The sequence below is a fragment of the Gymnoscopelus microlampas genome (genome assembly GCF_963454915.1).
Source record: "Gymnoscopelus microlampas genome assembly, chromosome: 7".
NCBI lineage: Eukaryota > Metazoa > Chordata > Actinopteri > Myctophiformes > Myctophidae > Gymnoscopelus > Gymnoscopelus microlampas.
Window position 1 is genome coordinate 51964928 of NC_139944.1, and position 13178 is coordinate 51978105.

The 13178-nt window shown below is 37.2% G+C and overlaps 1 protein-coding gene across 1 annotated transcript; it reads left to right on the forward strand.

Moving 5' to 3' along the window:
• The first annotated feature begins 7451 nt into the window (after positions 1-7451).
• On the forward strand, positions 7452-12792 carry LOC311048640 (E3 ubiquitin/ISG15 ligase TRIM25-like). Its single transcript, XM_084061903.1, has 4 exons — positions 7452-7469; positions 8984-10347; positions 11504-11703; positions 11812-12792. Exons 2-4 carry the CDS (start codon positions 8986-8988, stop codon positions 11879-11881), a joined length of 1632 nt encoding a protein of 543 aa, XP_083918029.1. The 5' UTR covers positions 7452-7469; positions 8984-8985; the 3' UTR covers positions 11882-12792.
• The last annotated feature ends 386 nt before the right edge of the window (positions 12793-13178 follow it).

A 13178-nucleotide genomic window follows, 5' to 3' on the forward strand; every position in this document is an offset into this window, starting at 1 on the left:
GTCTTGTAGTTCTTTTAGGTTGATTTGGGAATCTAGTGGATTCTGGTAGTCTTTTACGGCTGACTCTAGGTTTTGTAGTTTATCTTTTATTTGTTTTTGCTCTTTGTTCTTCTCGATTGGGCCAAAGAGGCTAGAAAAATGATTCACCCATATATCTCCATTTTGGATGGGTAGTTCGTCCTGTTTTAGCTTATTAAGTCTGTTCCAGTTTTCCCAGAAGCTGTTTGTCTGTATGGAATCTTCGATATCTTGCAGTTGGTTTCTAACATGTTGATCTCTTTTTTCTCTTACTGTATTTTTGTATTGTTTCGGTGTTTCCCCATATTGGAGACGTATGTTGTGGTTGTCTGGGTCTCTGTGTTTTTGGTTTGATAGTTTCCTTAATTCTTTTCTGAGATTTTTGCAGTCATTATCGTACCATTTGTCATTCTCAATTTTTTTCTGGCTTTCCTGTTTGATACTTTTAGGTTTGCTAGTGAGGCTGTTAGTTCAAATATATGATTGAGGCCTTCTACTGCCCTGTGTGACTTAAAACACACCTATTCTCCCTTGCATTTCAGCCTTAGAATCCCCACCCCCCACACTTTCGCACAGTCATGTGTTTACCTACCACTGTTTTTATTTCTACTGGTGTATTTAAAATGTCTTATAATGCTGTTTTTACTGTGTTTGATTTTGCAAATGTTCTTACTGTTCGTCTTGTTGTACAGCACTTTGGTCAACCTGGTTGTTTTTAAATGTGCTTTATAAATAAATTGACTTGACTTGACTGTTTACACTTTCACTGTTTTCTTCAAAGGTTTTTTCTAGGAAATGATCCAGTTGTGATTGGACTTGTTTTTGCCTAATAGCATTTTGGAAAGCTTCTGCGCTATGTTCATTCCATTTGTAACGTTTTCTTATAGTATGTAGTTTGTTTGGCGTTTGTTCTTTGTGTCTGTGTGTTGATCTGTTTAGATAGGCTGTGGTTCTGTTGTGGTCCGACAGGGGTGTTTGCGGGCTGACTGTGAAAGCTCTGAGCGATGCCAGGTTTATGTCCGTGACAAGGTAATATACCGTGCTGTTTCCCAGGGATGAGCTGTATGTATATCTACCGAAGGAGTCTCCTCGGAGTCTACCGTTAACGATGTACAGACCCAGTGAGCGACAGAGCTGTGGCAGTTGTGACCCATGTTTGTTTGTTGTTTTGTCGTGATTGTATCTCGGGGGACATGTTGGGGAGCTGATGTTTCCCCCTCCTGGTACAGTAGGTGTTTGTTTCCCTGTGTGTTGAGGGTGTCAGGCCCTTGTCCTGTTCTGGCATTTAGGTCTCCACAAATTACAATGTGGCCGTGTGCCTGGAAACGGCTCTTCTAGTGTGGGGAAAAAGTCCTCTGTATAGTAAGGGGATTCAATTGGGGGGATGTAGGTGGCACACAGGTAGACATTTTTTTCGGTTGTGGCAAGTTCCTTGTTTATTTCTAGCCAGATGGAAGAAGTTCCAGTTTTGACTAGCTTAATGGCGTGGATTAGTTCTGATTTGTACCATATTAGCATACCTCCAGAGTCCCTTCCCTGGGTGACTGCTGCCAGCTTTGTAGATGGTACCACAAGTTGTCTGTAGCCAGTAGGACAGTCCCCTCTGTGCCATGTTTCTTGTAGAACAATGATGTCTATGTTTGCAATCTCTTTGGCAAAGTCTGGGGTTCTGCTCTTGATGCCAAGGGCAGTCGACCTCAAACCTTGTATATTCCAGGATGATATAGTGAGTGATTTGTACTCCATTGTTCACATTGTTGTTACATTCCAGGGGTTCTGCCCTGGGCCCATGCTGTGTAGAAATCCCTGAACATCTGCTATAGCAATGAGTACTATCAGAATATAGAGCTATTTAACATTTATTTTAACCAAAGAAAATCACTTACCCTTCCTTTAAGTACAATTTTGAGGTATTTTTTACTTTACTGAATATTTCCCATGTTCTTTACTTTAACTTCTACTCCACTACATTTCAGAGACAAATATTGCACTTTTACTCCACTACACTTATATGAAAACTTTAGTTACCAGTTACTTTGTAGATTTGAATTATTATTACAAAACATACATTAACCACTTCAGCCCTATATAAACTTTGTCTATTTGAAAATAGCCGATCTACATGCTCACAACACGTCACGATGCGACATGTTGTGTACTCGTAGATCTGCTATGATTTTTTATACATTTTTGACATATGATAACTTGTGAAACCTATAATGAGTACTTTTACTTTTGGTACTTTAAGTTAGAGATGTTCCGATACCGATAACAGTATCGGAAAAGATGCCGATACTGCCTAAAATGTTGGTATTGGTGAGTATGCCAGTCTGTGCCGATCCAATACCATGTGATACCATGTGATACCATGTGATACCATATGATACCATGTGATACCATGTGATACCATGTGATACCATGTTTATCACATGAGATTTCATTTACAGTTATATTTTGAAGTGATGTTACATTACTGTTTTATATTCTTACTGTACAATTTACATTATTATTATAACATGCACTGCACTTTAACTATTATTAATTGTTTTTTTTTGTATTCCTAGATCAGTGGTTCTATAACTTTTTCATATCAAGGACCCCCATAACTCTGAGAGTGTAAATCTGGTTCCGTGTGTACACTCTCAGAGTTACAGATCTGTAAAGGTCCATTTAGAACCCCCTCAATGAACCCTGAGGGTCCCTGGACCCCACTTTGAGAACCACTGTCCTAGATCTTTTTTTTATTACACAATGGTATCAGATCTGTACTCTGTATCGACTGATGTGTAAGTGATGGGAAGGAGAAAATGGTATCGGTACATCTCTACTTTAAGTATATTTTGATGCCAATACTTTTGTAGTTTTACTCAAGTAAATGTTGTTTACCAGACTTTTACTTGTAACAGAGTGTTTCTACATTGTGGTTTTAATACTTTTATTTAAGTAAAAATGTAGTACTTTTTCCACCACTGTTAATGCATTTTAAACACTCATCCTGTACAGGCGGATCATCCCAACCCTGGAAAGTACTATGAAGGCTTTCAGAGAACAGCTTATTTACCGGACAACAATGAGGGCAAAGAGGTGGTCAGGCTGTTGAAGAAAGCATTTGACCAGAAGCTACTCTTAACTGTGTGGAAGGACCAGGTGATCTGGAATGACATTCACCACCACAAGACCCACTTGGATGGAGGACCACTAGGGTACAGTACTTCTGTTAAACATTGTTTTTGTGAAGTGTTCCTTTAAGACTACTGTGATTTCATGTGACCTGAAATGGATACTCAGCCATGTTGTTGTGTTGGTTGTTCCCATAGGTATCCTGACGACAACTACTTTAGCAGAGTGAGGGCCGAGCTGAAGGCTAAAGGCATCAAATAATTAAAACGTACATCCTGGGGTCCCTATTTTGGACATGCCAAAAAATGTCCCAACATTTTTAAAAATAGCCGATCTACAAGGTCACAATGCATCGTGTTGTACCTTGTAGATCTGCTATTTTAACTATTTGTCATATGACAAATTAGCATTTTACTATTTACAGTACTGGGAAAGAATCTGAGTGTGATCATCACAATATTTGTTGAAATAATACTATAATAATACTATGATACTGAATAGAAGAGTAGATTTCTTAGGTGCATTGACAGTACAAATAACATACATAGTATATAGTAACTAGTAAGTAAAATACATGTTTATAATCTTTACAATATTGTGTAAGATAAAAGCAGCTGCAAGTCATTTTTTAAATAGTTCTATATTCAGATTACTATAAAGTGTTTGTGCAGTAACAAGGGATCTCACCAGCCCTTTAGTAAACATAAAATACATTTTCAGATGGGACACCAATTTCATACAATCAAAACGCAGGATACAGGATAAACAAGTGAAAATGTACAGAAACATTGTAACTGGAACACAAACTGTTTCCTGATTGTAACCCACCTGAACATGTATTTATGTTACTATTCATAAGAGCTGGACAGGGCTGTTAACAAACACTCTATATACTGCATGCTATTACTGTACATAGGTTTGTTTCAATGCTGCACTAATTAGTCTGTTTGCCCGAATGGGCAACCAGACTAGACTCTATAGTAATAGATCATCTTTATTCTTTCTAGATAAACTTTATTTTGCCGCGCTACTCCTCCCACAGTTTTTTTTCCCACACTCGTGTCGTATGTAAAAATCACCGACTTCATCGGGAATCCAGGGCTATCATTTTGCTAAGAGATAGGTTGTATAGTTTAATTGATATTGATTTATTAGTGCATTAAATTTCCCCATCCACTTTAATGGGAAAATGAAAAAGAACCCATTCAAGTATTTTTCTCGGAAACCGTAAGGGCTACAGTTACAAGACTTGGAGGGGAGGTTAATAGTTTATTGCAAAATTATTAAAAAAAGAATCACACCAGTCGGCCACATGGTGGCGCTATAACAGCCCACTTTACCTTTTGGCCTATAACTCTTGAACCGTAGAATAAAAAAAGTCTTTTCCCCTGGATTCCTTGGGTCATGACGCAACCCCCCCCACTCCCCGGGATCCGATTGGCACCGAATTCGAATCGCACGTCGCGCGGTCTCCGACGGTAATCCTCCCGGCGTTAATCCTTGCGTCCCGGCGGCCGCCCGTGACCGGCGTCGTCGCAACCACACTTTGCAATTTCCCAGAATAGTTGTAAATTGCTCTGTGACTACAGTATCACATCAGCTCATTATTAAACATATAGTAGCTCTTTGTTGATAGGGACATTATTTGTGAATCCAATAAATGAGGGAGTGTGGGGGGGGGGGGGGGGGGGTGGGCTAAAATGACATTACATCACAACTATCTTCATTATATTGGACATGGCTTTGTTGAATTATTGATTCTAATTGGTTAATCAACGGACTCTTTTCTGCCTTTGTCTACCTTGCTGTGGAAGACAATAAAAGCATTTTCAAATCAATATTCTGTGTCAAATGATAGATTTTTGTTTACAAGTAGCTGTTTAATGAGCAGGACCAATAAGAGAATGTATAAGAATGTCTGTCTATTCAGATCATAGGTTTCACTCTCTCCACTGTTATCTCCACACTTGTATCAGTTGTAGAATTATGTACTAAATCTAAACAATGACAACAATAATATATTCTCTTAAACGGTCCCTGGACCACGGACCCGGGGTGGGGGTCTGTGACCAAACATCAATTTGGGGGTCCTTGACATGAAAATGATTGAGAACCACTGTATTAGATATCTGTCACCTCCTGCACACCTTAACCCATTGAAAACCGGGAATTTTAGATTTTTAGCGTTTGGCTATTCAAAAATAAAAAAATATTTTTTTTACATTTTTGAAAAATCTTGAAAGTGTTTGAAAAAGGTTGAATATATATATATATTTTTTTCATGGAGAATTCATAGTTTTTCTCACATTCCTAAGCCAATAATTTGATGACGGTACCGGAGACTTCACCGGTCACCAAATTATTGTCTTAGGAATGCGACAAAACAAAAAAATCTCCATGAATTCAAAGGCTTTATGGGGTGTTTAATTGATAGAAAATAAGTAATTGTTTGGGTGAACTACTCCTTTAAGTCTTTCTCCTGGTCTTTACAGATGTCAAGATATAACAGACTTTTGTAATGACAGACACTCATTGATTCACTTTGACACGTTTGCCTAAGCTTTGTGTAACAGATTAGGGTTAAAATGACTATTTCTCTCATATGGTTGTGTATGTCTGAAAGGGTTAATGTGTAGCTCAATATCACACATATAATATTAATGTATCAGTTTGTTGATAGACACATATTTATTTAAGTATCTAATATGGGAGTATAGGGACTAAAATGATCACCATAATCTTCACTATATTGGATTATTGCATGGCTTCATTAAATATAGAATCAGAATGATCCTTATTGTGCCATCACAGGTGTGAAGAAGTGGGTGATTTGTTTTTATGTATTTATTTTGTACTTGTTTCCAGGTTAATCAAAGGTTCTGCCTCTGTTTACCTTGCTGTGGAAGCTAATAAAATCATTTTATAATCGATATTTTGTCAATTGATTTAATTCACAAGTAGTCATTTAATAAGCAGGATAACTTAGAACAAGGCGGTCATCACTGCAATATAAACCCCTTAAAGATAAAGTCAAGTTGAATGTCTGGCAGTCTGCGTTGAACTTTCGCTGTACATTATCCCCTATACACCAGTAAAAGAAGACAAGGATATGTGCTTGTTTTCTGTACAGTTTTTACATTTGTATGTATAACAATATCTGTTATCTAGTTTGCAAAGTCCTCCAGCAAAAATTTAAACATTATTCTCTTTAAAAAAAAAAAAAAAGTCTGAGCCTCCATACATTGTGTACTATAAAAGCTATGTGTCATTTTAGGTACAGTCTGATACTGATGTACTGTGCATGTTCACATTATGTAGAATGTAGGCTATTCTTTACATTACTTAAATATTCTATTTTTTAACATTTTGGACAAAATAGCGCATTTTACATTGAGGTGACTGCCCACTCTTCCTTAGTGCCCACTCTTCTTGTATGTTTACCAGCTTTTTTATATGGGGTCTAGGAGGAAGTACACATGCACACCGTATCCGTATCCACTCTAGAACGGATGCAAACAACAAAGTGAATGGTTACCAGGCTAGTGGTTTTGGAGTGAGCGTTTTCTGCAGAGAGTAGAAAAGAGAGTAACGATACGCTTTGATCTCGCCGCAAAGCGGACTGCTATGGGCTATAGTTCCAAACATTGGAACTATCTCATTGGGATAGACAGAGCACGTCCGCATTCCATTCTTACAGTGGGAGTCGACGCTAGTGTCAGAACTATCTTTATGGCTCTGACTGTCTGATGCCAGGGTTGCCATGTCCGCTTATTATAAGCGACTTTGGGCTTGTTTTTCTGTGAAGTTGCTTGTAAATATTGATACTGTAGTTGCAGGTTGTGCTTTTTTTTGGGCTTGTTTCTAAAGTGTAGTTGCTTATTTAGACTTGTTTCCTAATGTTGTTTAAACCAATGGTTCTCAAACATTTTCATATCGAGGACCCTGAAATTAACATGTATTTGTCCATGGACCCCCATCTGAAAAGATTTTATAGGCCTACCAGGGACCCCCGTACCAGATTTGTGTTGTTAAAATGTTAAAAAATATTTCTAATTAATTTGTCTCTTTTTTTCCCCCAAGAATTTATTTAGAAAATAGCAGATCTACAAGCTCACAGCAACGTGTCGCATTGTGAGCTTGCAGATTGGCTATTTTCAAATAGCCGATTTATATAGGTTTATAAGTGCTCATGTGGCCTTTATAAGTGCTTCTTATAATGCTTCTTTTGGGCTTGTTTTCATAGGCCTGGTTGCTTATTTCTCTCACAAAATATGGCAACGCTGTCTGATCTGATGCTTTCAGTTTCATTTCTCTGGAACACCACGAACACAGTGAGTGAGTCCCCTGTTTCATTTACAATAGTCATATAAATACTCAAATAGATATTTTCAGTCTATACTGTAGGCTAGATGAAACTATAGATGGGTCAGACGTCAGATTAAAATGTCATTAGAATTAAGATTAATCAGATTAACTATAATGTTATGAATGTTTAATGTCTGCAATGACTGGCATAATCTAATGTAGCTGAGGGAGTTGTTTACTGTACATAGAATGTTTATAACCAGTGGTGGAAGTACTCACATTCTTTACTTAAGTAAAAGTATCAATACTCTGTTACAAGAAAAAGTCCGGAATTCAAAATTTACTTTAGTAAAAGTACAAAAGTATTGGAATAAAAATGTACTTGATGTCTCACTAAATAAAGTACATCAGTACTTAAAGTAGGCCTACCAAAAGTAGAAAGTAGGCTACTCCTTATGCAGAATGTCCCATTTCACATGTTTTCAATAACAATCTTTTGAAAATAGCCGATCTACAAGCTCACATGAATGTGTTGGATCTCAATGCACTGTGAGCTTGTAGATCTGCTATTTTATAATGGCTGAAATGTATATAGGGTTGAAGTGGTTAATGTATGTTTTGTAATAATAATATAAAATCTACAAAGTAACTAACTAAAGTTTTCAAATAATGTAGTGGAGTAAAAGTACAATATTTGCCTCTGAGATGTAGTGGAGTAGAAGTAAAAGTACTTAAAATTTGAAATACTCCAGTAAAGTAAAAAACAAAAAACTCAAAATTGTACTTAGGTACAGTACTTGAGTAAATGTACTTAGTTACTTTACACCACTGTTATAACGCTTGTTTCCTCTTCTCACTGAAGCATCTGTTTCATGATGTCTCCACCAGACACTGTAACTATAGCAACATTAATGAAATAAAATAAACACACATGCATGAGTTTTGACATTATTCTTTATCAATAACAATATTAACTATATTAGAATAATAAGACATTTTGAATAATTGAATTCAGTTGACAGTTTAAATGTCTGAATTCAGTTTGTGGTATAAATGTATCTAAAGTTGGCAAGTTGTTCTCCAGGTTATTACAGATGTCAAGATATAAGAGAGACTGTGATGAGAGCCGCTCATTAATTTACTTGACACCATACAGTATACCACCAGTTTGTCTCTGTGTCCCTTTTTATTATAATTAATTAATTTCTCATTATATGGTTCTTACCTGACTGATTATATCTACAGGGTTAATGTGTATAAGCGACAGTGCTTTATTAAAAATATCAGATCCACAGGATGTTTTCTTAAACAGTAAAGTTTAAGACAGACGGGTGAGTTTGGTATAATTGTTAGTATTCAACACAGAACAAAAGAATCAACATTTTAAGTCCATGATACATTTCTATTTATCAGAATTTAAGTATCTTAGTCATTATGTAATGTACTGTATATTGTGTACTATATTGTATGAATTGAGCTTTTTCGTATACATGAAGACAAGTATCATTACAAAACAAAAGTTTTTATTTTCGTTGTGTAGAAATGGCATCTACCAGCAGTCTCCTGTCTGAAGAGCAGTTTCTGTGTTCCATCTGTCTGGATGTGTTCACTGATCCAATCACCACTCCATGTGGACACAACTACTGCAAAACCTGTATCACACATTACTGGGATAGCAGTGTTGTGTGTCAGTGTCCTCTATGTAAAGAAAACTTCAATGAGAGACCAAAATTATGTGTTAATAAATTCATCTCTGAGATGGCTGATCAGTTCAGGAATTCAAAGCAGCTGAAACAAACTTCCAGCACAAACCAAGAACCTGCTGAACCAGATGAAGTCTCCTGTGACTTCTGTACTGAACCAAAGCTCATGGCCGTGAAGTCCTGCCTGGTGTGTGTGGCCTCCTACTGTGAGACTCACCTGGAGCCTCATCAGAGAGGAACAGCGTTTAAACGACACAAACTAATCGACCCTGTAAAGAACCTGGAAGACATTTTGTGTAAGAAACATGACAGACCTCTGGAGCTGTTCTGTAAGACTGACCACACGTGTGTTTGTCAGTTCTGCACCGAGGCAGACCACAAGTTACACCAAATTGTATCTCTGAAAGAGGCATATGACGGAAAGAAGACTGAGCTGGGAAAGACAGAGGCTGAAGTTCAGCAGATGATCCAGGAGAGACAAGTGAAGATTCATGAGATCAAAAACTCAGTAGAGCTCAGTAAGAAAGATGCAGACAGAGAGATAGCAGACAGTGTGAAGGTCTTCACTGCTCTGATCAGCTGTGTTGAGAGAAGCCAGGCTGAGCTCATGATTGTGATTGAAGAGAAGCAGAAAACAACAGAGAAAAAGGCTGAAGGCTTCATTGAAGTTCTGCAAAAAGAAATCACTGAGTTAGAGAAGAGAAGCTCTGAGCTGAAACTGCTCTCTGAAGACCACCTCCAACTTCTCCAGAACTTTACATCCATCACCACCCCTCCTCCACCCACCAAGGACTGGACACAGGTCAATGTCCGTCCATCTTCATACGTGGGGACTGTGAGGACAGCTGTGAATCAGCTGAAGAAGACACTCGGTAAAGAGATGGAGAAGCAGTGTGCTGGAACAGCCATGGTGGCTGGAGCTACAGCAGGAGAAACCGAAAACGATTGTCCAAGATGTCTTGAATCATGGAAAACAATGGGAAAACTACAATGCGGCCATGAGCTTTGTAAGGAATGTAAGACACGGCTAGTGGAAACCATGAGGCCCGTCTGTCCTTTGTGTAAGGATATCTTTGGGAAGATAGAGGGAGATCAGCCACATGGAACCATGACATGGAGAACTTGGGGAACTCGTCTGAATGGATTCCCTGACTGTGGCAGAATAGAAATCGACTATAACATTCCAGATGGAATACAGACGGTACAAACCTGTAGTTAAGAAAATTATATCATACTGTCTGTTGTATGTTAATTGTGAGTATATTAATGGACAGTGGTGTAAGGTAACTAAGGACATTTACTCAAGTACAATTTTGATGTACATTTACTTACTGTAACTGAAGTATTTCCTATTTTCTAGTCCAACTTCTAGTTCAATACATTTTAGAGACAAATATTGTACTTTTACTCCACTACAATTATTTGAAAACTTAGTTACTTTTAGATTTGAATTATTATTACAAAACACAACATACATTAACCATGCATTTCAGCCCTATTTAAACATTGGATATTTGAAAATAGCTTTTGTTGCATCGCGAAATGTTGTGAGCTTGAAGATGGGCTTGTAGATCTGCTATGATTTTGTATACATTTTAGACATATGATAACTTGTGAAACGGGACACTCTGCATAATGAGTACTTTTACTTTTGGGTACTTTATGTTAGAGTTGTTCCGATACCGATACCAGTATCGGAAAAGCTGCCGATATACTGCCTAAAATACTGGTATCGGTGAGTATTTCATTTACAGCCATATTTTGAATTGATGTTACACTACTGTTTTATATTCTTACTGTACAATTTACATTATTATTATAACATGAAGCTGCACTTTAACTATTATTAATAGATTTTTTTGTTGTTGTAATTCTTAGATCAGTGGTTCTATATATCTTTTCATTTCAAAGACCCTCATAACTCTGAGTGTACAAATGGAACCAAATGGACCCATAAGGGTCCATTTGGTTCCATTTGTACACTCTCAGAGTTACAGACCTGTAAGGGTCCATTTGGAACCCCCTCAAGGAACCCTGAGGGTCCCTGGACCCCACTTTGAGAACCTGTCCTAGATTTTTTTTTACTATTACACAATAGTATCAGATCTGTACTCGGTATCGACTGATGTGCAATTGGCATCGGTATCGGGAAGGAGAAAATTGTATCTCTACTTAAAGTATATTTTGATGCCAATACTTTTGTAGTTTTACTCAAGTAAATTTACTTTACCGGACCTTTACTTGTAACAGAGTGTTTCTACATTGTGGTTTTAATACTTTTATTTAAGTACAACATTTTAGTACTTTTCCCACCACTGTACCACTGTTAATGCATTTTAAACACTCATCCTGTACAGGAGGATCATCCCAACCCTGGAGAGAACTATAATGGCATTCGTAAAAGAACTTATCTACCGAGAAACAAAGAGGGTGAGGAGGTGCTCTACCTGTTGCAGAGAGCATTTGACCAGAAGCTAATCTTCACAGTGAGGGGGGACCAGGTGACCTTGAATGATGACATTCACCACAAGACCAGCCAGCATGCAGGACCAGAAAGGTACAATACTTCTGTTAAACATTGTTTTAGTGAAGTGTTCCTGTAGATACTGTGATTTCATGTGACATTAAATGGACACTCAGCCATGTTGTTGTGTTGTTCCCACAGCAATGGATATCCTGACGACAACTACTTGAGCAGAGTGAGGGCCGAGCTGAAGGCTAAAGGCATCGAATAATTACTACTTTCATCCTGGTGTCTCTATTTTGGACTTGCTGAAAAATCTCCCAAAAGGTTTACATTTTTTAAAATAGCAGGTCTACAAGGTTACAATGCATTGTGTTGCAACATATTGTAACCTTGTAGATCTTCTATTTTAGCTATATGAAGTAATGAGGATTTAGCATGACATTTTACTATTTCTGGGGAAAAAATCAGAGTGTGATCATCACAATGTTGAAATTATAATATGATACAATGATACTGAATTCCTCTAATTTAGTGTATTGTATGTTAGGGAGGTAGAGCATCAGTTAAAGACTAGATTTCTTAGGTGCATTGACAGCATAAATAACATGCATAGCATAGTATATGTTTATAATTTGTACATTATTGTCTATGATAAAAGCAGCTGTAAGTAATTTAAAAAAAAAAGGTTTTATAATCTGATTGCCTTAGAGTGTTTGTTCAGTAACAGGGATCTCCCCATCTCTCCAGCTCTTTTATAAATATAAAATACATTTTCAGGTCGGGATACCGACTTCATACAATCAAGAGAGAACCCATACAGGATAAACAAGTGAAATTGAAAGTGATGAAACAAATAAATTAGCAGAAACATTGTAACTGTAATTTTGACTTGGTTTGTTTCAATGCTGCACTAATTGTAAGTTGCTTCTGACTACAGTAACACATTAGCTCATTATTAAAGATAGTCTCGAGTCGTGAGACAGACTGTTTTCTCCCACAATGTTCAAATGATCCCGTCATTCGGAGAATGTGGAATAATTGTCTGGCTATGCGAGACTATCAAAGATATAGTAGCTCTTTGTTGATAGGGACATTATTAGTGAATTGTGAATCTAATAAATGAGGGAGTGGGGGGGGACTAAAATGACATTACATCAAAACAATCTTCATTATATTGGACTATTACATGGCTTTGTTGAATTCTTGACTGTAATTGGTTTATCAACGGATTCTGTTCTGCTACCTTGCTGTGGAAGGCAATGAAAATAATTTTCAAATCAATATTTTGTGTCAAATTATTGATTTTTGTTTACAAGTAGCTGTTTAATGAGCAGGACCAATAAGAGAATTTATAAGAATGTCTGTCTATTCAGATCATAGGTTTCACTCTCTCCACTGTTATCTCTATCTTTATATCTTTCTCCTGGTCTTTACAGATGTCAAGATATAACAGACTTTAGTAATGACAGACACTCATTGATTCACTTTGACACGTTTTCCTTTGTGTAACAGATTAGGGTTAAAATGACTATTTCTCTCATCATATGGTTGTGTATGTCTGAAAG

What these genes read in the sequence shown, in the direction of transcription:
- LOC311048640 (XM_084061903.1), top strand. Translation starts at nt 8,986, where the DNA reads ATGGCATCTACCAGCAGTCTCCTGTCTGAAGAGCAGTTTCTGTGTTCC. An exon ending in TTCCAGATGGAATACAGACG is followed by an intron (nt 10,348 to 11,503) that starts GTACAAACCTGT and finishes CATCCTGTACAG; the next exon opens with GAGGATCATCCCAACCCTGG. An exon ending in CAGCATGCAGGACCAGAAAG is followed by an intron (nt 11,704 to 11,811) that starts GTACAATACTTC and finishes TTGTTCCCACAG; the next exon opens with CAATGGATATCCTGACGACA.